This window comes from Thunnus thynnus, chromosome 18, assembly GCF_963924715.1.
Source record: "Thunnus thynnus chromosome 18, fThuThy2.1, whole genome shotgun sequence".
Lineage (NCBI taxonomy): Eukaryota > Metazoa > Chordata > Actinopteri > Scombriformes > Scombridae > Thunnus > Thunnus thynnus.
In genome coordinates, this window is record NC_089534.1 from 20,099,135 (window position 1) to 20,124,777 (window position 25,643).

General features: G+C 40.0%; 1 protein-coding gene across 1 annotated transcript in view; it reads left to right on the top strand.

The window, feature by feature from the left end:
- The window catches only part of LOC137169908 (apolipoprotein B-100-like), a 41,631-nt gene extending 16,161 nt beyond the window's left edge, over nt 1-25,470 (top strand). The window contains 26 exon segments of the mRNA XM_067573321.1: nt 3,040-3,637; nt 3,639-3,784; nt 4,628-4,735; nt 4,737-4,787; nt 6,500-6,863; nt 11,445-11,513; nt 12,132-12,237; nt 12,460-12,647; nt 12,756-12,928; nt 14,123-14,417; nt 14,515-14,608; nt 14,781-14,888; nt 15,021-15,166; nt 15,690-15,810; nt 16,068-16,208; nt 16,535-16,840; nt 16,973-17,200; nt 17,430-17,697; nt 17,879-18,008; nt 18,125-18,259; nt 18,407-18,544; nt 19,185-19,310; nt 19,603-19,674; nt 20,662-20,783; nt 21,747-21,939; nt 22,942-25,470. Of these exon segments, the coding sequence (XP_067429422.1) occupies nt 3,040-3,637; nt 3,639-3,784; nt 4,628-4,735; nt 4,737-4,787; nt 6,500-6,863; nt 11,445-11,513; nt 12,132-12,237; nt 12,460-12,647; nt 12,756-12,928; nt 14,123-14,417; nt 14,515-14,608; nt 14,781-14,888; nt 15,021-15,166; nt 15,690-15,810; nt 16,068-16,208; nt 16,535-16,840; nt 16,973-17,200; nt 17,430-17,697; nt 17,879-18,008; nt 18,125-18,259; nt 18,407-18,544; nt 19,185-19,310; nt 19,603-19,674; nt 20,662-20,783; nt 21,747-21,939; nt 22,942-23,073 (4,558 nt within the window). The 3' untranslated portion in view covers nt 23,074-25,470.
- The last annotated feature ends 173 nt before the right edge of the window (nt 25,471-25,643 follow it).

Consider the following 25,643-nt stretch of genomic DNA (forward strand, 5'->3'; position numbering starts at 1 on the left):
TCAAGTTTTCCAGTGATAGCTATTGGTAATGTGTAATCATAAGCAGTGGTGGAGGAAATATTCAGATCTTTAACATGAGTAAAAGTAACAATACAAAGACTCCATTTCTAGTAAATGTCCTAAATTTAAAATAGTACTTGAGTAAAAGTATGGAAGTATTATCAGTACTTTAAGTACCAAAAGTAATCAAAATACAGGAAAATGACCACTGAGCCTGTCATCCTACTTTAGAAGCTCATCATCTGTTTTGTATGTAAAATATAAAACAGCAAACTATTTACCAGCTGTCAGATAAATGTAGCAGAGTAAAAAGTAAGTCTGAGATGTAGTAGAGTAGAAATATTAAGTATCATAATGGAAATACTGAGTACCTCAAAACTGAACCTAATGTAAGTAAAAGTACTTATTTACTTCACACCACCACCATAAGGACTATTTTAAAGTTATGGGTCAACGTCTTCCAGAAACAGAAAAAATAGATGATGTAAATCACAAAATTTAAAAACCAAGTTCATATGTTTATCAATATATATATACTTTTTCTTTCAAGTATAATGGAACAAATGCCAGCTGCAACACTGAAGTAAGTATTTGTTTTCAGTGTGAGAAAATTAGGCTAAAGAATGGAAAAGTAGAGATAGTGACACATTGATTTTTTTATTGACTTTCCCAGAACAGTATTGCTTGTTCCCTTACATACCGTATTGTTTTTCCTCACAAAAATTTCCATTGTTGTTTCTGATGTACCATTCAAACCTACAAATTATGTCATTACATGAATGTGGTCATAATTTGATAAACTCTTACAAACAGATAAGTTTGGCACGTTTTCAGCATTTTTCCTCTCTGTGATTCCATTGTTTATTTGTTTTTTTCTCCTGGAAAAAAATTAAAATAAAATGAAGAAAAAGATGAAAACTGAACTGTCTGATCGGTGAATAATAACCTAACAACATTGGAAATCAGAGGCACATGAGGGGGGCCAGTGTGGGAAAATTAACCAGTCCATCACAATGCATTCCTGTCCTGTAAGTCAGCAAAAAGCCCAGCAACAGAAGGCAGGGAGGAATGTGACTTTTACACCATCGTAACTCTGGGTGGATTCAGATAAACTCTGGTTTATCTTTACTAATGTTTCTTATTGAACCATGGAAAAATTACATGTTTCAAGCAAAATTTAGCTTTTTTTTCCTCTCAAGTAACCATTAAAAGAATAACTGGCATAGCAAATCCACCAGGATTTTACCCTGGATCCCCAGTGTAGCAACAGTCTCTTGTTCATTGCTGTCATTTGAACAAGCACTCCCACCATCGTCTAAGAGGACAGTTACACAACACTTATTTGTAGACACAGATCAAACATGAGCTGAATTTATTCCACAAGTATGGAAAATTTACTCAGAAACACTGATTTCTGTCACAAACTTTCAAGCCCCAAAAATATTTTATACCCAATAAATTTGAGGTACATTCACAGTCATAATGAAAGACAATGCATTTGAAAATTAGTATTCATGTATTTATCAACCAATCATAATTCAGTTTTACTGCTGTAAACAAACATTTTACAGCTTCAAAAAACATTAATACTTCACATTAGTTTTTGTCTATTGTCTCAGTCAAAGGGATACCCTTTTGCTAAAGTTTGTGTAATTATTATAAGTTTGTGGTTATAATAACATATCATGATACATTTCCATCAAAGTTGTCAATTGCCATCAGATGGCTTAATCCCATATGAGTGTGTGCTAGTGGCTCATAGAGCTGTGACATAGCCCACCTTTCTTTTCACAACTCTTTCTAAAACAACTTGTTTCATTGAGCAAAGCACTCACACGCCAGTGTTCAATCTTCTCTGGAAATATCACCCACATAACTGTAAATTACGCTGTACCTAAATAGAAAATGTCAAGCAGGTCTTCCAAGTCTTTGACACAGCTGAAATGTGTCAGCCTCTGAAATAGCTAGACCATGAGTGCAGTGTTCAGAAACATAGTGTACAGTATGTGCTTCAATAAAACCATTGTTTCATAAGCCATGTTCAAAAAGCAGCTACTTCATCATTGTCCTCCCAAAACTAGTCACTGTATAGCCACCAACAAGCATAAAATGTGGGATAGAAGCATGCTTAGCAAACTTTAAAAGGATATTTCTGGTGACACATACTGTTTGTGCACTGAACTGCAACAGATTATCTATCTGAAAACTTGCAAAACAAATATTAAACTAGGAAGTTAATACTGTGGAGTCAAAAACATACTTTTTGGATGGGGTTCCAGCTGACAAACTTGAGACATAGCCTGCCATTAACTGTAAACTTAAGCGATGTATTTATTTAAAAAAAACAAAACATGTAAAACATCAGAAGAAACTATACAGAACCCCATGTGCATCCTTTCACTGACTCGTACTTTTATATAAAAAAAAAAAACTTTCTGTGAATTACTGCAGTGTCCAGATGCTGTGCAATTTCCCAAACTTAATACAGTTGTTTACAATACAAGGTGGACATAAATAACGAGTGCAAGTGTACTGCTTTGCTTATTACAAAGTATAACCTTGGCAGAAAGGCAAGTGGCCTATGCAAACACTTTGAAACACAATAAGTGAGCAATTGAAATGTTGTCTCGAAAGCAGGCCTTTGGAGAGGCCTTGGCCACATTAGAGGGGGTGAATAAGGCCTCCACTGAAATGTAGTGGTTTGTCCTTTTTACCCCTCCACCAATCAGACTGGGATCATGTGACCCAAGAACATGCTGTAACCAGTGCATTTCCACACACCCCGATATCAGATGGTTATCGTCTGCGTGTTCAAAAGAACTTCTTAGTCATTCGTTTTGGTTCAACCAAGGTCGAATACGAGGAGGGAGTATCAAAACCATGGTCACTGCCCTTACATGTTCAGACAAATCCCGGCGGTGGAAACGTCTTGGCTGTGCGTTACAGTTCTCTAGACAGCGTCGATTCACATCAAAACACAGCATTTGAGACAACTACCTGATGGCGTTTTTCGTTTTTGTAAGGCTGCCCGTGTTGCAGTCTCAAACACTTCCCAGATGCCCTCCTTGGTTTTGGCAGAGCACTCCAAATAGTCATATGCGCCAATGCGCATGGCCATCGCCCGGCCATCCTCTGCTTTCACTGGCTCCAGCTTCAGTCGGGACAGCTCGTTCTTTACGTTCTCGTCGTTGCGCAAATCTTTCTTGTTGGCCACTAATATAATGGGTACATTCGGACAAAAGTGTTTGACTTCAGGGACCCACTTTTCAGGGATGTTTTCCAACGAGTCCGGGCTGTCCACGGAGAAGCACATCAGAATGACATCGGTGTCCGGATAGGACAAGGGGCGCAGCCGGTCGTAGTCCTCTTGTCCAGCTGTGTCCCACAAAGCCAGCTGGACCTGCTTGTTGTCCACTTCTATGTCCGCAACATATGTCTCAAACACAGTCGGGACATAGACCTCGGGAAACTCGTCTTTGCTGAATAAAATGAGTAGACATGTTTTCCCACATGCGCCGTCCCCCACCACGACAAGTTTCTTACGTATGTCTGCCATGTCTGCCTTTTCCCTATAGCCTCTCGCTCACATGTAGCCTCCAAAAGACAAAAGTACCAGCTGTGTCCGCTTCTCTCAGCCTAAATACTCTGAATGAGACTAAACAGGCTTGTTCCCGACAGCCGCTCCTGACTCTCAACTACACAACCTTAACCAGAAACCACTGCGATCTCTTTATAAAGCGCAGGGTGGTTTCCTAAATATAGCAACCCAATCGGAAATAGGGAGGTGAGATCACAGTCTGTAAAGGAAGAGGTGATTGGATCTCATCGGTTTTCCTTATGTAGAGGAGGGTCATGGACCACGAGGACCCACCCGACCCAGGATCAGCCCAAAGCAACCAAATCTAACTGCATGATGATGTATTACGGGGATTTTTTTTATTTTGTAATTTAACATGATTCACGTTAGGAGCCATTAGAACATAACCCACACCCGAAGCATTGTTTCACGCCTTTGCCACCTATTGTTACTGAGCCAACCTTGTCCATAATATTGAATTAGCCAGCATCCAATAAAGAGTCATTCACAATCATCTTTATTGGTCAAGTATGTTAACGCATACAAGGAATTTGACTCCGGTTTAGTGACTCTCAATATGCTTGCACACAATAACAACACAACAATCTTTAGAAATGCACACAAGAGATGACTATATACAGGTGAGACTGTTTCTGTGAACTGTAAACAGGATACAAATAGTGCAAAAAAAAAAAAAGGAAAGTGTAGGCTAAAGGGCACTGAGATAAGTAAAAAATAAGACGTTACTTTATATAGTACATGTAGGTGGTTATGTACAGTAATAGAGCCTGTTCAAATACTCAGTAATGAGTGCAATGTATTGCACATTTTGTATTTTAAACTAAATAAATATATATAATTAGTTCAAACAACTTAGACATTTCTTATCAGCAATAAGAAACGTTTTTTAAATTTTATTTTATATTTGAATTCATAAAATATCGGATGGCAGGTTGCTGAAGGAAATAAAATACTGTGAAGCAGGTTTACCCTCACATGGTGCACAAAGGTACGTTAGGTAAGGCAGATTTACATTGCATGTCTACGTAGTTCACGCTATTTACAGGGAGGGGGCACCAGCGAAGACAAACTCTTAGCTTTGACCAACCAGCCTTGCTAAATCACCGCTCTCTCTGCAAGGAAACAAAACAATATAGATTCAGGTTGACGGCGTGCAACAAGCAGAGCCCCTCTCTCGACACGACAGCGCGTAAGTATCTCCTCTTTATTTGTTCACGTCGGAAGCAAAATATTTTGTAAAGCGACTATGTTAGTCGCGACTGCCGTGCTGTGAGTGTTTCCCCTTTTGTTTAGCGGTAAAGGCCCCTCTGTTTGTAACTTGAAGGGGGGCCATGTTGTTCAGCCGCTGAGTGTTTGGTTGATGTTTCAGCTCACACAACACACCAACTTGGCAATTAGCTTTTGCTAGCTCGTACATTAGCTTTGTTGGTGTGTTTTGTCTTGTTGTTGCATCCAAGTTGGTATTTTAAGCCAAGAAAAACAACCTGTTTTCTGCCCAACAAATGCGCCACAAATTACTATTAAAGCAATGGTCAAATAATTAATTTAACTTTGATGTCCAGCGTAGCCAACCAATAATAAACAGAGAAGGCCTGCTGCGTTTAGCGTTAGCTGCCTAGCTAAGGAGCTTGCTATCGCTAATGCTCTCTCCAGTCGGGTAACGTTAAACATGTCCGATTTCCGCCATATAAAATAAACGAAGTGGCGAAAAAGGAAACAACGATAGACCAAATGAGTACGAACTGCTACAAATTAAACATTTTAAGATTAACGCTGACGTAAATTGTCAGTTAAAGCCGTTAAGTTAGCTGGCTAGCTTGCTCGTTAGCAGCGGACTTGCTGGTTAGGTTAGCTAGCTAGTTAGCTTGCTAAAAGGCACGTCGCTTTGCCACAACGACCAGTAATGTTGGATGTATCGTTGTAGCTAGTAACATATGTACATAAGCCAACCATAGCTCTCATCGTGGTTAATCGATAATTGCCTTTTGAGTGTATTTTTTTATCAGCAGTAACGTTACATTAATTGTAGTGTTACGTTAGCTTTATAGTCACCAGCTAACACTAGGCTAACGGTAACTGTAGCATTCGTGTTATTGCAAGCCATCAACATCCTTGTCAGCCGCTTGTTTTGTTCTTTTTTTGCTAATTCGGAAATAAGCAGCACGCTAAATTAGACTTTCCACGTACCGTTAATGCCCAGTTGTTAAAGAAGCAATGTATTTTTTATGTTCAGGGCTACAGTAACTATCGTTACAATCTACAGTAATGGCATGGAGATAAGTTAGCAATTCAGGAATTAGTCATGTCCCGGCGAAGAAATTTTAAGTTGTACCATTTTTTGTGATTATTCTTCAGTTGGGAGGATCCTTTTCCTAAACAACACTTGAAAGTTAGTCTCAAGAGTCACAGTAGTCAGAAATTAGGGCCATATGCTGTAACTTATAGTTTTCATTACTTAAAAGCTCACCAGGATATAATAACTGTCATTTTATGATGGGGGTTACATTGACGTAGGCGGTTATTTAAAAAAAAAAAAACCCCAACTTAAATCAGATAGCAGAGTACTTTTATCATGAAGTCATCCTGGTAGACCACCAACTCAATTATATGTAATTAGGCAGAGAAGCACAAAAGGGCTATGTCCTCTAGTGAGATTGCTCTTCATATCATCATCAATACTAATATATTTGTCAAAAAACTGAAGATACCCTGTGCACAGCAGTGCTTCTCTCCTGGGTGCCGGCTTAATGTAATCTGTAAATAAAAATAGTGTCAATCCTAGCGTCCTGGTGTGCGCTGTAATACTTTTTTGATATACCAATATATTTGTATCTATAAATTTGATAGAGGTAAACTTGAACTATGATCATCATTTTATTGACTCATGTTATGTTTGTTTAGGCTTTCCCGTGGAATGAGCGTTCCATGCAGCATCCTAGGTATGAATGACGTGGCCTGGCAGGAGACGAGAGGTGGGATGCTGCATGCAAATGGCGCTCCTGAGACTGGAGGTGTCAGAGTTCACGGTGGAGGTCCCCTAGCGTCAGTTGGGGGGGCTGGACAGGCTCCCGGAGGCCCACATTTACAGGGCATGGACAGGGGTGCTAACCCTAACCCAGGTACCCCGCAGCCTCCGCTGAGTGGACGATCTCAGGATGACGCCACAGTTGGATACTTCTTTCAGAGGCAGCCCGGAGAGCAGCTTGGAGGTTGCCCACCCAGCAAGCATCGCTGGCCAACTGGAGATGCCAATCATATTGATCAGGTAAAGAGACCGGTCATTGAAATGATATTCAGTTTAGTGCAGGTTTGATGGACAGACAGCAATATTTTTGCATCATCTGAGGCCTGACATTTCACTGAATGTTGTATCAATATTAGACATATTGTATTTTGTTTACATATTATACTTCGTGAATCGATGTGGTGTGTGTGTGTGTGGGGGGGGGGGGGTTGTCAGTTTCTCCAAAACTGCAGGACTGACTATTCATTGACAATGTCATAGAAAGAAAACAAAATAATACATGATCACCTGCTGATAATTTTTGTTGGTTCATTTGTAGAGTGCAAACTCTTTTTCACAATTCAGAAAAGTGCCCATCAGACATAGGGTTTATCTCAGGTGCCAGCCATATATCTTATATTTTTTCCACTAGGCACCCCTTATTATGGATGTTCAAGCACATAAAATGTCACTGGCTTTTGTTGGTAGAGCTTAATGGCGTGTAGTGCAGCAAATACTAAATACAATGACAATTCATTCAGCATAAAAAAAAGGGTGTGTATGATTTCTTGTTCATTTTGTTTTTGGTTTTTTTGTGTGTGTGTGTGTATTTTTGTTTTTTATACCCAATGACTAATTCAAGGTGAAAATGTATGTTGCCATGGTGGTGCTTTTAAAAAAAATCTAGTTTATGATGGGAAAGTACAGTGTGTACAAATCATTTAGTAGCATAACTACACTGGGGGAAACAAACTAGAAATGGACCTTATGACAACTACATGTGTAAAATTAGTTTTGGTTCCTGATGCATAGTGGTTGTTCCACTGTGATTCAATGTAAGTGACACCAGCAGGCAATTAAAATGTGTTTGTTGCTAAAACTACACAACAGACATGAGGCAACAATTTTAACTGCTAAAATAATATCAGTCTGTAGGTTAATTACCACATTTCTTCGAATCATGGCCAGGGCCTTTATTTACCTTAACTGCAGAGGGTACCAGGCATCTATTGGAAGCAGGCTTATATTAGAGAGAGGCCTTTATTTCTAATTTCCTCTGTTTGATAAGTATATTTGCTCATAATTTAGTATGAGCCTCCTTGTCCTCTGATCTGCTTCTGTTGGTTCTGTTAAATCTTTGTTACTTTTACCGTTAATCCACTTACTCCGAGGTCTAGAACAATAATTCTCGATATCACGTCTCCTCTGTTCCCCTCCCCTCTCTGTGACGGTCGGCTATGTACTCATAGAACTGGAGCTACATCCAGGTAACTACTACTTATGCTTAACTGGCATGGAGGTTATATAACAGGCACCCACTTGTTTTTTCCCTGGCCTGTTTTTGGGACTGACCTTTATTTGTTTGTGTCGACCACGCCCCCAGCCATTATCAGAGACCCGGCTTTTAATTGACTACTGCCTTGTATTTGAGGAAATATGGAAATCATCATTCATTTATCAAATTCCAGAGAATGTGAATTATATTGGCTACATCTCAGTTAGTGCTTTTTGTTGACACGATAATTAATTTTTACTTAAAAGTGAAGGGGTGTGTCTGTCCAAAAAGACTTCTGTGTAGGATGCCCTTGTTTCTTTCTCAAGCGTCTAACACCGAGCAAAATCTGAGAGTTGAGAGCTCCTTTTATGATGGTGAACCTATTTGAGTTCAGGCTCCATCCACCCCCCCATATTCACTTTTTCCAGCACACACTGGGTGAGACATGGGCCATACACTGGAAAGATCACCAGTCTGTCACAGGAAAAATGCATACAGACCAAGATGTGTTAAGACAGCAATAGCACTGCATTAATAAAACATTCACAGCCCCTTCATTCGCAGTGGGCAAAGGAATTAGACCAGTGCTTTGGCCACTGCGGTGCACAGCAGGGGGGTGATTCTCACTAGAGGTCAACCGATAGTACATTTTTAAAGGCTGATATAATGATAGTTTGGAGCAGGAAAAAGCCAATAATCAATTAATTGGCCGATGTAACTCCCCCCCACCTTGACCACAGTAACCTCAATAAACCCCTTTGACTTTATTACTTTGACTTAGGTGTTCAGTTCAACAGTTATCCAGTTTCTAATAAATACCTAAAACCTGCTCATCCTCCCAAATTCAGGGTGAAGCCACTAACCAACTGCAGAGATGGGTATGTTAGGATTTTATCTTGATCTCATCCATACTCTTGTCAGCCCGGTTCTTTATCAGTACTCTTAATGGTTCTTTTTCATTACTAAAGAGTTTTTTTTAATAATTATTTTTAAAACATATAAATTCAGAACAGGATTAGAATTGATTTATATTCAAACACAACTAAATACTGTTTTTAGAGCAGCATCAGCAATGTTTACAACAGCAAAGTCACTATATAAAGTCTATAATATCTCAGTGGAAACAAATCTAAAATGAATAGTAATATTCATGACATCAAAATACTGAGTGAAGTTTAGAAAGAATGAAGAATACAGACATCAGTCAGTATCAGTAATTCCTCCTGTCCTTCTCCCTCTGCTGCTGATGCGATTCACTGCCTGCAGGTACCGCAGGTAGAGAAGAGGGACTGCTGTTTCAGCCTGTAGCTAAGTTTTCAAGAATTTGCCAAATTTTAAGATATGTGGCCAACTAAGCTTAACAGTTCGGCTTTATACAGACAGCTTTAGTTTTAGGTTGTTCGTAACAATTAGCTGTTCACTGTGGTTGTGTAAAACATGCCAGGAGACTGCGGACAAAGCAGTTGAAAATATGGCGTTTCTACACGCTCATGCTTGTTGAACAGGTGCTTTGATAAAGTACTTTTATTGGCTTTTTAATTGCAGAGGTTTTATTGCACTTACAGTAACGAGCATAGTTGCCGTCAACTCGAGAAATCTTTGAGTTATCTTCACTTCACTGTGTCTTCCGGCCTCTTTTCTCTGCTTTTCGCTCTGTGTAGGCTATCTGTCAAACACAGAGAGGAGAGAACAGAGAAGCAGCGCAACCATAAATGACACCAAAATGCAGTAGAGAACTCTAAGCATAGTCTTTTTTTCCCTGTACATTCAGCTTAGGTGCTGTAAAAAAAGCACTTAGGCACTGTACTAGAATCTTATAATGGTAGGGAAAACCCTGATTACCTTGACTTTGTGTAAGGAGCCTCCATGCAAAATGGTGATGTACGTCCCCATGTGACCGGTGGAGGCTGCACAGCCATTAGCCATTATTGGAGCCAAGTTCCACTGATTCCGAGAGTTTGTAAAACGTCTTATTGATGCTTTGACTGAATAATCGATTGACCTCTAATTCTCACTGTGATAACTAGCCAGAGTTGTAATATCCGATCTTAAAGCATTATAAATTGTTTTTCAGTGTTTTGGCATCTGAAGATCCTCAAAAGAGTAGCAGAGTGAGACGTCTGTCCTCCCCCCTGCTCTCTGCTGTAATCACACATAGCTGTTAGAGAGCAGCTGCTCTCATGTCTCCCTGGGTCTCTGTGCTTGTTTTTGACAGACTTTTATAACACATTTTAGTTTCGAAAACATCTTAAAATACTTCTACTAAAAAATCAGGGAGTCTTACAAGGACTGGGCAAACAGACTATCAATAGTAGACTTGCAATAATTTTAATGGACCTTCTAAAGGAGATAAAAGAAGGCAAGATTGTTATTATTGCAGTGATCTTAATATGGGCTTTATGTAGTTAAATAGGTCACATAGTATAATAGGTCAGATAGTATTGAACTTCCACCAGACTGGACTGGCCTTGTCTCATCTATACCAGTAAGGTGGCTGATGTATCAGGTACCTGTCGTTTGTAAGTTCTTAATTAAGAGTTTTTCTGTTTTGTTGTGTTTTTTGGTTTTTCAGGCTCTACACAAATGGTCAGTTGGGATTTATGCAAATTGTTCATTTTTTAACTTCCTGGTGTAGGGCAAGCCTTCTAATCATTGAATTGGGGAGACACATGGCATCTCAGTCCATTTACTGAGCAAAGGTTCTTCAGTTTGTATCCCCATGCATGTGTGAGACCTTTGTTCAACTGGGCCCCCGTGTATACAGTGGATTGGCCGTGGGGTTATCACTCAGCCTGATGAAACGAAAGATGCTGTCTGAGGGCACAGTCTGTTTAAGGCAGATACTATCCAGGTTAATATTGCTTTACTGCTCATTTCTGGTTTTATTTTCTTTCCCTTAAAATAAGATACAGTGTTGCAGGTCGCACTTCATGCCAACAATCTCTAGGCTCAACAGTCAAGTCAGAGTGATTTTTTTTTTTATTAGGACAACCCTACCTTTCACATGCACACATTATCTTTCCATGAAGTGGTTGCATTGTGGTGCTTATTTAGAAACTTCATGTAAAATGCTTCTGTATTGAACAACAGTCTTTTATGGGGTGAGGCACCTTTTTGAAATGATGTTAAGGCCATGTTATTTTGTAGTTGGATTGTTTATTTCAAAAACCGAAATGTTTTCAACTGAACAAACAGTGGTTTGTTCTCTGAATTTGTACTGTCTGTATTTTGCAGCCTTGCATTGAGTACTTTTAGCTTTCTGGTCACAGGCTAAGTAATATTACTTGGATAGTGTTAAATCAAAATTGGTGTATAAAACTGTGTCCTTGTCTTCTCCTCTGTCTCAGGTCCGTGCTGTGGATGAAATGAACTATGATTTTCAAGCTCTTGCTTTGGAGTCAAGGGGGATGGGAGAGGTAAGCATATTTTGTCTTATCAACCATCCTTTTCCCCGTTCTTGTACGTTTATAAAATCAAAATGAAAAAAAAAAAAGTGGATTGTGATGAATACACTCTGCACTGCAGTAGGTGCAGTCATGAGGGATAAAAACATTAAGTATGATTGATTATTTCCATTGTGTTTATAATTGATTGATCTGCTGATTAATTTCTGAATTAATCGTTTCGACTACAGAATGTCAGAAAATAGTGGAAAGCTGGCCTTTATAATTTTCCAGAGCCAAAGGTGACGTCTTCAGATGTCAGATGTCTGATCAACAGTTCAAAGCTCAAATATTTTCAGTTTGCTGTCATGTTGGACAAAGAAAAGCAGTAAAACATCACATTTGAGAGGCTGAAACCAGCAAATTTCTGCTTAAAAAAAATTGGTAAAACGATTAATCGATTATAAAAATAGTTGATAATTAATTTTCTGTTGATTGAATAATTGATTAATCGACTAATCATTTCAGCTCTAAAGCCATGGCTGTTGATTGTTGCATATTTCAAATGTCACACTCCCCTTAGACATGCAGTAATTTTACAGATCCTTAGAAAATTTGTACAATTTTTTTAAATTTTTTTTTTTTTTTTAGCTTTTGCCAGCAAAAAAGCTCTGGGATTCTGATGAGTTGGCTAAGGATGGAAGGAAAGGGATGCTTCTCGGAGAGGAGTGGAGGGACAATGCGTGGGGATCGTCTCGTGAGTTAATCCTTTTAAATTATAAATTATTAATAATTATCATTTTCATGGGTGTATTTTTTCTTTTCTTAAAGAATTAATTAGATCTGATTGTAAGGACATTAGCATTAATCCTCATCTATTGACCATGGTTTTCAGTGTTACCTTTTATGAATGGGTTTTTACCCAGCTATAGTTTACACACACAACTATTTAGATATTTGATCACGGCTTTTCATTTAGATCATTCAGTGTCTCAGCCAATCATGGTGCAGCGGCGACCAGGCCAGAGTTTCCATGGGAATGGTGATGCCAATTCTGTGCTTTCACCTCGCTCAGAAGGTGGAGGCCTGGGGGTGAGCATGGTGGAGTACGTCCTGAGCTCCTCTCCTGGTGACAAGATGGATGGTCGCTACAGGAACGGTGGCTATGTAAGTCAAGCCTCTCAATCACAATCTTTATCATCAAATAGAGTTGTTTGTTCTACCCTTGTTCTCATGGGTGGCACATAGTCTTACTCAGGGTTATTATAAATACAGGGTGGAGGAGATACTGACCAAGATGGGAGAGAGAAGAGTGATGCCCAAGAGAATGTGTCCCCGTTCGAAGAGGATAAGAGCCCAGAGATGAAGGTGGGAGAGGAAGGTGATCCTGCTAAAGCCAATGGAAGAGGTCTACTGAATGGCATGGACAGAGACTGCAAAGATTTCAAGTAGGTGTTCCTTTTTAGAGTAACATGAAGTAAACAAATAAGTATTTGGTGCTTTATAGTAGGCTGTGTGCTGTAATTTAGTTTCTTAATCTCTCTCCCACACCTTTTTTATCTTCCCCATAATCCTCCCATTTTTGAATGCTCAAAGCTATTTTAAGTCATCACTGTCCTGGTATTTAAGTTCTTCTGGTGTTTTGACACATTTGATCATTGCAATCCACAGCAAGAAGGAAACATAATGAAAATGTCCAGTTGAGTGAATGAATATAATTGTAAAGGCTTACAGGCTTATTTACCATCACTGGGCTTCCTGTAGGCTTGTGCTGATTGGCAATTGGATTGTATATCAATGATTGAAGGGATAATCCAATGTTTTTTCCTGCGCCGATATTAAGGCGATTTTAACTAACGTACTATAACTAAAATGTGTTATAAAAGTAGTGTAGCTCTTTTAAGGGGCAGCTCAGTGAGTAGGTTGTGTGCGTGGCGAGCATGGATGTATAAAGAGAACAGGATACAGGAAGAGCGCCAGGCTTTGAAGCAAATTTGACATAGCGGCCAAACCATGTAATTACAACATCTTGTGATGCACACTGGCCCAAAAAGACTTTTTTCCCATAGACTTACATTGTGAAAGAGACATCTGTAAATCAGCGGATACATTAATTTGAGTGTCACAACCCCTGCAAAATGACTTGTTTCTCTATCAGAATTTGATTCATTTGATCCAATCATATTTCAAAAGCCTAGAAGAGCCGCACAATTGAATTGTTTCATCCCCATTCAAGTTAGCCAGAGGGCTAAACCGGAAGTAGCCGACTCTGCCGGCGAAAGTCACTACCGCGCTTGCTCTGTGGGCTTCACAGATGCGGAAGTTGTTGAACTTTTTTTGGCTTCATGCGCCACTGAGCAACTTTCATAGGAATGAACGGGGCCCCGCCTCCGACACTGTATCCAGTTCTCTTTATACATCCATGGTAGCGAGTGTGCAGTTGAGAGAGAGAGCGCATGGGTGTGTGACGGTGAGGCTGGCGACCGGAGCAGAGGGTATGAAGTTAGCAGTATAGCTGTGAACATAGCAGTGCAGTATGTGTACAGTCTAGGCTATTTGTCAGTGAATAAATGCTACAACTCCTCAAGACCCAAGCCAAGTTCCCATGTCTTGCTTGCCACCTAACTTCTTTGCTCCCCCAGTCCAACTCCTGGAAGCCGTCAAGCTTCTCCCACTGAGGCTGTGGAGAGGATGGGCCCCAGTCAGACAGGTTTGGAGATGATGAGCCAGCACCACGCCCATGTCCTCCAGCAACAGAATCCCACCCAAAACAAAGCCCCAACCGAAGACTTTCAGAACCAGGAGGCCCACAACATGGGAGGTATGGAGCAACAAGCTGGGGTGGAGTCCCTCCAGTTTGACTATGCTGGGAACCAGATTCAGGTGGACTCCTCGGGAACTCCAGTAGGATTGTTTGACTACAACTCTCAACAACAGGTCTGTTCAACCCCAAACCATTTCTACTATACTAAGAGTTCTTATGGTATGTTTGCATAACAGATTGTGATCTGTTATTTTGTTTGTTTGTTTCCAGTTGTTCCAGAGATCTAATCCCCTGACTGTTCAGCAGCTCACAGCAGCTCAGCAACAACAATATGCCCTGGCTGCAGCCCAGCAGCAACATCTCGGTAAGACAGGCTTTGTTTTACTCAGTGTAGTGTGCAATCTGTCCTGTCATGCAGTTAAACTACTTTATGTGTCAAGTTGCCTTGTGATCTGTTTTTACTGTTTTACTGGAGTCATTTGAATGAGATTTGATATGGAAATGTGAATTGCATTGCTGTTCCTCATATTACTCAGCTGGCCTCGCTCCTGCATTTGTGCCAAACCCTTACATCATTAATGCTGGCCCCCCTGGAGCCGATCCCTACACTGCCGCTGGGTTGGCAGCAGCAGCCACGCTTGCAGGTGATCACACAGCACATTTACATCACTTGTATGCAGCAGTGTTTGATACACGATACTGTTTTGCCAAGTTCAAATAAAGTTTTATCTTGATCAGTTGTAAGATGTTAATGTAATATCAAAATGTTTCTTCAGGCCCCACAGTGGTTCCACCACAGTACTATGGTGTTCCTTGGGGTGTGTACCCAGCCAATCTTTTCCAGCAACAGGCTGCATCTACTGCCAATCACTCAGCTAATCAGCAAGCATCCAATCAGGGACCAGGGCCAGGCCAACCACAGGTACAAAGTGTAATGCTTGATTTGGTTTACATATATTTAGCCTGGATGTTTCTCCCAGTTTTAAATTATGTTAATCCCATTTCCATTTGAACTGTATAATGTATATATTATATTAGAATATTGTACTTGGGATTTATTCCTGATTAATTTATACAAATTTTATTCATCTTCTAACTATGAGCAATGGATTTCTACATGAACACAAATTTTATGTAACATTTGGAACAGTTTTGTTTATTTTCAAATGACATTTCTTTAAATGTTGCTTGCTCAGCAACATTTGAATCAAAATATGACAACAGTTGTTGGGTTGATTGCTTATGTTGCCAGGTCACCATTAATCAAATCTAATCAAACCACTTAAATCTAGATTGTTATTCATTTAGTCCTGAACATTTAATGTCATACTGAACTAAAGATTTGAAACTAAGTTTTCAGGGTTAGTGCACAACACGCTTGAAAGGTTTTAATCCAGTACTTTGGCAGCCTGTGGGTGTGACAGTATCCTTACCTTCTTCTTCAGGTGATGCGCACAGGAAACAACCAGCGCCCTCTTACCCCTGGGCAAGGCCAACAGAGTCAACAGGAATCTCTAGCTGCTGCAGCTGCTGCAAACCCTGCATTGGCATACGCAGGAATGCCAGGTTGGTAGACTTCATACAGCCACTATACCATACTTTTACTCAAATACCCAAACATGGTCATCTTCGCTGTAATATGTTCTGTAAGCAGGATTTTTGGATTGTGATAACCATGTTCAAAACATCAACTATTCAATTTCTCATAATTATCAGGTATTGAAGATGATGTTTTCTCTTGTTTAGATCACAACTGAATTGAATGTCTTTTAAATTGCTTTATATTTAATAATCTGTAATTGCTGTGTTCCTCATTATCTTAGGTTATCAGGTGTTGGCCCCTGCAGCTTACTATGACCAGACTGGGGCCCTTGTGATGGGCCCTGGTGCCCGAACTGGTCTGGGTGGGCCAGTTCGTCTAGTCCAGACTCCTCTCCTCATCAACCCTGCTGCAGCACAGGCTGGTAAGTACTAGTCCACCTGTCATTGTGGATAATTTTCAATATGTGGAAACAAGGCATTTAGAATTGGTGATAGACCAAAACCATTGTCAGCTTCTTAATCATTTAGTCATCTCTGTGTTGTTGTTTGTTTTTTAAATCCTTCATTTTCAAATATTAAAGTACTTGGTCATCCTCGTTTCATACTAAAATTGCACTGCTTTTTATTTTGTTACCATCACAAAGCCACATGATACTCCTCCCTGTTCTTACTTAATTTATACCATTCTGGGCCATGTTGACCTCTGCTCTCCTTTCACTCCTCACACTCCCCTCTGTCCCTTCACCAGCAGCTGCGGTGTCAGCGTCTGGCTCTGGTAACAACATGTCTGGTCCTCCAGCCAATGGGTTGTACCGCTCCATGCCTCAACCTCAACCCCAGCCGCAGCAGCAGCAGGCTCCCCCACCCAGCAGCGGCCTGCCGTCCAGCTCATTCTACGGCTCTGGATCAGTCCCTAACACTTCTCAGAGCAGCTCCCTTTTCTCACACACCTCTGCTGCCCCACCACCACCAAGCTCCTCCCTGGGCTTCAGCAGCACTGGTGGCTCCCTCGGTGTGGGCCTGGGCTCTGCTCTTGGAGGCTTTGGCTCTTCAGGTCAGTGACTAAAGCACAAGTTACAAAGAAATAGTTTTTAGATTCTCCGATGAGCATCTTTATATTTTATTAGTTACTGTTTTGCTATTAGATTGTTGTCATTGTTTGTTTGTTTTTTTTATCCTTTTTCAGTATCAAGCTCTACTAGTAGCAGTGTATCTCGCAGGGACTCCCTGTTGGCAAGCTCTGATCTATACAAACGTGGCGGCAGCAGTTTAACTCCCATCGGCCAGCCCTTTTACAATAGCCTGGGTTACTCCTCTTCACCCAGCCCCATTGGTCTCACACCAGGCCACTCCCCACTCACTCCTCCACCTTCTCTGCCCTCTTCTCATGGATCCTCTTCCAGCCTTCACCTAGGTAAGCCTGATATTAATGAGAACAATGTACACAATAATAATATTATTATTATTATTATTATTATTATTATTATTATTATTATTATTATTATTATTATTTAAATAAATAATTTTTAAGGGCAGTCACTATGTCGTTCCAGAAACAAAAAATAATTTTGTATTATGTTCAACTGATTCTACTATAACAGTGATAACAGTGTCTGGTCATGATTGTCACCCTGTAATCCTAGGTGGCCTGACGAATGGTAGCGGGCGTTACATTTCTGCAGCACCTGGAGCTGAAGCCAAGTACCGGAGCACCGGCGGGACGTCCAGTCTGTTCAATTCCAGCAGCCAGCTGTTCCCTCCGTCTCGACCCCGCTACAGTCGCTCAGATGTAATGCCATCCGGACGCAGCCGCCTACTGGAAGACTTCAGGAACAACCGTTTCCCAAACCTCCAGCTCCGTGACCTGCCAGGACACATGGTGGAGTTCTCTCAAGACCAGCATGGATCCAGGTGGCTGAGATATGCTTTCTGGCTTGAAATGCAGCTTCATTCTGACACTTCAAAAATATCTTTTTAAATTTTAGATCTCATCAATTGTGAACCTAACATGAGTAAATTGCACTGGTGTACTGAAATCTGACTGATTTCTTTCTATTCTATCTCAACGCATCTTCTAATCTTGTCTTTCTAGATTTATCCAGCAGAAGCTTGAGAGAGCCACTCCTGCTGAGAGGCAGATGGTATTTGGAGAGATTCTGCAGGCAGCATACCAGCTGATGACTGATGTATTTGGGAACTATGTCATCCAAAAGTTCTTTGAGGTTGGGATTGTTAAAGTGTATCATGGTGTCATGCTAGTAACCGCACTAGAGTAACTAGAATGATGACTGTGTTTTGTAGCATGTCTGCAATAGTTTTGTGTTTTTGTGTCATGCAGTTTGGAAGTGCAGACCAGAAGTTGGCTTTAGCAACACGTATCCGTGGGCATGTCCTCCCCCTGGCATTGCAGATGTATGGGTGCAGGGTCATTCAGAAAGCCCTGGAGTCCATTTCCTCTGACCAGCAGGTAATTGTAAGTGAGATTTCACTTTTTTTAAACAGTTTTTGCAAACCTTGTCTTAGTGGGGTTTTCTTATCCAACATATTGCAGTCATAAATTTTAACACACTGACATCTGTTAAAATTGGTTTTCCCCTGTTCCCTGAATTCTTCATTTCAGAGCGACATTGTCCGTGAGCTGGATGGCCATGTGTTGAAGTGTGTGAAGGACCAGAATGGCAACCATGTGGTGCAGAAGTGCATCGAGTGTGTCCAGCCTCAAGCCCTGCAGTTCATTATTGATGCCTTCCAAGGCCAGGTGGGTTGTTGTTGTTGTTGTTGTTATTATAAGTAATGGCTCAATCATTGCCCATATAATCTACTTATGAGTAGGGGAAATGGAAATGTAACTTCCATTCAGTCTTCCATTAGTTACAAGCGTGTCCTCTATTTGCTTTGACCCATGGCATTGTTTGATGTAAATACAAGAATGTAAGAAGAAACAATGAGATTAGAGGTCAGAAACAGGATACAAATACAGGAAAAAAAGAATCAAACATAGGAAAACAGTTAAACATCCATTTAATTAGTTTTATTCAGGTTATCAAAAGCACGTGAGCTACTGATAAAAGGAACAATGCCATCTGTGTGAAACCTCTTTTAAGTAGTTAATGGTAAAGCCGCAAAGAGCACAGTGTTGTGCGCTCGTGGCTGAACAGCAAGGCTGACTTCAAATTTGTACAACCACTGAAAAGAAATTGTAAGGCAATACAACAATCGGTGAATGAGCCAACTTTTCCGTTTTTCATAGGTAAAATAATCAGCCTAAGGATAAAAACTGAATAGTGATGCATCTTAAGGTTCCCTTTTTTTAATGCAGTTTAGTGCAGCTGTAATATTCTAGTTATGATGTAATATTTGTGCTGCTACATAATACTGTTCTCCTCTTGTTTTTGCAGGTGTTTGTGCTGTCCACACACCCTTATGGTTGCAGAGTTATCCAAAGGATTTTGGAGCACTGCACCCAGGAGCAGACTCTGCCCATCCTGGAAGAGTTGCATCAGCACTCTGAACAGCTGGGCCAGGTGAGCACATCTGTCTCCAGTCTTTTTCATTTTCTAAGCCCAGATTTATCGCAGATGCAACGTATATGTTTGCTAGATGTGACTGATCATTGTTGAGATGTGTGCTTGTCTTGTGTATTTGCATGTCTCCTCCATGTTTGAACATTTCATATTTTTAGCGTGTCATTGTTCCTGTGTAGTTGTGGTCTGCTAAATGTAAAAGAATGAATGTTATTGTACTGTTAGCTGTCATTACATCTGACATATGTGATTATTTAAACATCCACCCTGCCCCCTCACTTATTCCATCTAGAAATATCAAGGCGTATCATTGGAGATGACACCCAAAACATATTATACAGTGTCCCGCGATGCACTGTTCAAGGTCAGAGCAATTTGCCTCTCTCTCGCGGATGTCTCCGTGTTTCCTTCCTCTTTCCCTTTTTTTCTCTCTTTTTTTTTTTTTGGTAAAGAATCTGATTTAACGTTTAGATAGTCCTCCAACTCCCACCTTTTACAGGCCTTCTCCTAACCCACTGAGCTGCTTTTTTTTTCTTGCCTCCCTCCCCCCTTTCTTGCTTTATGCCACAGAGGATTCACAAGGCTTCCCTGCTGTCTGACGATTCCTCTCGTTTGCCTACAGCATCTCCTGATCAATCTGTTATTTCTTTATATCTGCTTGATGTTTTTTTTTTTTCCTTTTCTGCCTAGAATTATTTGATAGAAGCTCCCCAAGAGTTTGAAAACTCTTAATCAATACTTCAGGACCACTAAGCTGTACATATGTAGTCCTCAAAATACTTGTAAATTGAGCTTGAGTACTTGACTTAAAGTCAAGCCCAAGAGCAAATTGATACAGGTTCTTATTAAAACAGATTGACAGGAAATGCATTTGAAGGCAAATAGTGCAAAATTAAAGGTGGAGATCACATTACCTACCCAACAAATTACTACTTTAACAAGATCAGTTCAGTGGTTTTATTTGTTGCTTGGTCAGGTGAGTTTTTCGTCTCCATCTTGTCACACTAAAACTACACCCATAACTGTCTATCACCCATTTCTGAAGGGGCAAAGATGCTATTGGTTGTGTTGTTTGGTCAGCAACACTCCAAACCAGCAGCATCTGTTTTGTCTGACCTTCCGCAGTGATGACGTAAGGGTATTTGTAAGACTACAAATGGGGGTGTCACTCATTTCGTCTACCTGTCATTGTAGAGATGCATGATTATTTCACAACAATTAAGGCGAATGGTGAAAAGTAGTGCATGAGTATCAATCGGAGTTACGGGTGTCTCACTGATTCTTTGTGATGAATAGATATTGAAATGACTGTTTGTTTACCTTGTGCTTACACCTCCACTGCCTCCTGCAGGATCAGTATGGTAACTACGTCATTCAGCATGTTTTGGAGCACGGCAGACCTGAGGATAAGAGCAAGATAGTCACAGAGGTTCGCGGAAAGGTTCTTATTCTGAGCCAACACAAGTTTGCAAGGTAAGCCATGTTTTTATGTAACAGCAGAGATAAAGATTTCACTGAGGTCTATCTGGGGGTGACAAGATTGCCAGATTTTACTCTGACCTTACAGTATTTCATAAACTAGTACAGAATTTTATTTGAATTGTCCCCAAAAATATCTTCCACTACCAGGGACCCACTCCTACGACTGAATGTTTCATCATCATTTCATTTGCTGATGGAATAAGTGCACAGCTAATCCAATAAAGAAAACCTTAATCAAATGGGTCAATTGTATCACAGGATATTCACATTCACTGTAAGATCCACTTGTCAGTGCCTCTTTTTTTTCCAGTGAATTGAACAATCATAGCAGTACTGCAAATACAAGCTATTAACGTCAACCCAGTTAGCAACCCTGCTTCAGGCCAAACGGTATCATTACATACTGACCATAAGCACGTTGCGGGAACCAGCTAGATAATCAGCTGCTGACTAGACATCAGTGTGGTATGACCATTTAATGACATGTTCCCGAGCCTTGTCGAGAGGGGAAAAAAATGTGGTCTTGATTCTCAAATTGATTCCTGAATTTTAGTTTTCTTTATCAGAGCTCCTTGACACACCAAAGTCTCTTGAATGATCATCTAAAATCTGTAATATCGTGTGTGTATTTTAATAAAAAGTGCATTATGAGCCATCCTAAAAGGAAGTAAGAACTAGCTACTTACATACCCTTAAGTTTAATGGGACATCTCATAACCACACAGACACTTGTAAAATTAGGCCAGCGTGGAATTGTTGTAGTTTTCTACCCAGTGTTGCTGTTTATCTGTTGCATACAAGCCACAGATACAATGTCAAGAGAAAAGGGTTTTAACATCCCAGTAAGCCTGACCAACAAATAAAGCATCTTCCCTGACTGGACATCACTATGACTCCTTCAGCCAAGTTATGAATTTGTTTGTAATAGAATCTTCTCTCTCTGTTTTTCCTCAGTAATGTTGTTGAGAAATGTGTGATCCACTCTTCACGTGCTGAGAGAGCTCTGCTGATAGATGAAGTGTGCTGCCAGAAGGATGGCCCCCACAGCGCCCTGTACACCATGATGAAGGACCAGTACGCCAACTATGTTGTCCAAAGAATGATTGACATGGCAGAACCCGCTCAGCGTAAAATCATCATGCACAAGGTTGGTAAACTACTAAATGTGTGTACATGTTTAGATATTGTGGGAGTGGGACTGTATGCAGAGCAAGATGATGCACCGCTAGCAAGACATTTGAAACCTCTGCTGTAGTGAATTCATATTATTTGGACAAAATTAAAAGTGTGTGAGCTAATTTACACTTTTTTACCAATGCAGTTTGTGGAATCAAGTAGAGATGTTCTGATGCCATCTTTTGTTTCTCGATACCTGAACTTTCATTCCGGGTGTGAAACTACTTTTAAGTTTATTAATAAATTATGTGGTATTGGATTGGTGCATAGACTCACATACTCACCGATACCTGATCCAGCATTTTAGGCAGTATCGGAGGCATTTCCAATACTGATATCACAACAACTCTAGAATAAAGAAGCCACAGTAATGCTAACCCTTTTAATATCATCAGAAAACTCCAGACTTGGATTTAGTTGTTGTGAAAAGACTTTCTTTTCATTAATTTCTAAGTGATGACAGGTTCCAGTTGGTACATACTCAGCATTGTGCCTTTTTTAAACTAACTTGAGTGTGTGAGCCTGTAGTGGAAACTATTATTTATTATTTTGTAACTTTCATGCAGTAATGCAAAAAATTGAGTATAAAACGTGGGAATGACTACATTTTGCTTTTCTTGTTTCTCCTATATTATGTGTTGGACTTGGTGAAATTAGTTTAGTTTACTTTTTTGAAATGAAACTTCATTGATTTTGAGCTGGGGCTTCAACTAATTTTATCAATTCATCTGCCTATTTTCTTGATTTTTATTTATTGTTTTTGTCCAACCATCAGTCCAAAACCTTAAAGATATTTAATTTACCATCATGGAAGACTAAAAAATACATCAAATGTTCACATTTGAGAAGCAGGAATCTGTGAATTGTTGGCTTTTTTGCTGCTACAATGACTCTAACAAATCAACTATCAGTACTGTTGCTTACTAATTTTCTGTCAACTAGCTGATTCATTTTGCCCTCGCTGCCTTTTCAGATCCGGCCTCACATTGCCACTTTGCGTAAGTACACCTACGGGAAGCACATTCTTGCCAAGCTAGAAAAGTACTACATGAAGAGTGGATCTGAACTGGGCCCCATCGGTGGCCCCACGAACGGCCTCATGTAGTCGCGTTGACACCCTGGGTCCCCTGAAGAAGAAGTGGAGGAGTAGGAGCCCCAAACCCCCTGTTCTGTGAGATGCTCATTAGCCATAGGGGTTAGCCTTTAACACCCTCTCATCCCACTTTTTGGGAATTACCAAAAAAAAAAAAAAAAAAAAAAAGACAAGTCAACTTCACCTAAGAACGCTGTGACAACTGACCCCTGCCACTCTGCCACCCCTGGTGCAGGTCCCCAGCGTGGCCCCCAGGGGACGCACAGTCAGCAGGCTGTTTTTCCTGGGTAAAGCACAAGCCCATTGTTAATGATGTAATTGATGTATTTGACTGGTTTTCATATATCTTGTACATTTAGTTTTTTACCTTGTAAATTCTGTGTAGAAAAAAAAAAAAACTTATACACATTTGCTGAAATTTACAATTCTTACAATTAACACCAGCAAGTGACTTTATAAGGCTAAACTGAGTGATCCTTTTAACAAAAATTCCATTTGTTTTTGTAACCAGACTTACTATGTCAGCTGTTCTAATTAAGTCTAGGCAATTGAATATTATATTTGTATATTATCCCATGCACAGTAAAAATGTTTTCCCATGCCAAAGCAGCTGATGGATTAGTTTTCAAATAGCACTACATAGTATGGATGGATATAAACGCCTCCGTCCACAGGTGAGGACTATGTGTCAGGTGCCACAGTCACCCAGAGGTCTCGACGACCAGTTTGCGAGCTTGGCTTTGGGGATTGGTGCTTTAGTCTAGGGTAGTGTTTTCCAATGGTGGCTTTTTCTTGCCTTTTTCATTGCCTCCTTTCTCCAGGCTAAGTGGCTCAAGTGTTTACCCTGTTGACCAGCAGCTAGTAGTCTGAACAGTTTTCGGTACTAAATGCTACAGACTGACGAACGTGAGCTGCTGCATCCACTGAGCCCCATTCTGAGCTGTATTACTTTCCCTCATCCAGGTGATCACTCGAGGGGGGGGTGGGGGGGTTTATGCAAGATAAAACGTTACCATTAACTTATAGAAGCAGAGCATGAGGTTTGGTTGTACAGTGGGCGTGTAACCTGGTATAATCTTAACATGAAATTACCATAGTTGGGGGGCTTTTTGTGGGATAGCGGGTGGGAGTGGGGTATGCATTGGCATGCTGTGACAGGTTTTAATCCTTGGAATGATTTTTTTCTTTATCATGTTTTGTGTAACATCTTATCTGTCTTGTAGTTTGAGATGAACACTGCCCTAGAAAACGGTATCTTTATGTACTGAATAATCATCTCTTGCGTAGAAGTAGTTTAGCAATGTATAGCATCTTTATGTATGAGTAAATTGTTGCTTTTGGGTAGGGGGCTTGCAGCAATGATGGGACCCCCACCGCCTGAAGGTCAGAGTACTTTAAAAAAAAAAATGTTGTGATGTGGCGCTTATCCCAGCTTTGTACATCTGAGATGAAATGAACCAGAATTAGTGGGATAAGTGGAAGAAAGGGATGTCTAAAGAACCTTTTTTTTTTTTTTTAATGGTTCTGTTTTTGTTTTTTAAAGTTTCTTTTTTTTGTTTGGTTGGGTATGCAAGTGCATTGGTGGAGGCTGGTGGGGCCATCAGAAGCTATACAAGTCACCTGTAATGCTTGTAGTGACGGCTTCTTTGCTTCATATGAATAATTGTAGAATACATGTAGTATATGTGCAGTTATTAAGTGTAAGATTATTAGTTCAATTGAAAAATGTCTAGTCGTGGTGTTTGACAGGCCTTGCTAAATTTGTAGTGATGCTTTTATTTCGTCTGTACAGTTGTACATTTGTAAACGTTTATGCTGTAAATGGGATGTCTTTTACACTTTTTGGGGAGAAAAGGCAAAAATGTGCATTTTGATGTGTGTATATTCATCACTCCTTTCCCCTTGAATATAATGTATACAGTTTTATTTGATCAAGTGTTATTTTAAAGAAGAAAAAAAAAAAACTTTATGGCTTCACAATCTGGCATGGTTTTTATTTTTAATCTGTTATGGGAAAGGCCAGCCTCTATTTGTACTGGAGCTGTAACATCCACTGTTGATAGTCTTTCTGATGTGTGACAGTTTAAAAAGAGGAAAAAAAAACTGTACTAAAACTGAGGCTGCATTTAGTCCTCTCTGCTACCATGGAAACTTCACAGGATATGACAAGAATTATTTTTGTACAGAAGAGTGCTGTATTTTGGAACAGCTACTACCTTGTAAGCAAAAGCAATGTAAAATATTGTCAATTATATAAATATGAACATATGAGTTTTGTCACACTGTCAAAGTCATGTACATTTTCAGGTGGCCTTATGTACATTTCCAGATGTTAGATGAAGAAAACAAACTCATTTTTGGAAGCAGAATTGTGACTATGTATGATTAAACCGTTCTTCTAACATTTGACCTGCATTGTTGTGGTTTTTCTCATGTTCGGTTGGGTATAATTACAAGTAAAAATTTTATAATTTAAATTTTCAGAAGCTGGAATTGAACTAATGCTGTAGTCTTGTGTCTAAAATAAGGAAAAATGTTTAATCTGGGTCAAGTTTTATCCCCAGTGGAGTAGGCCTAGTAAA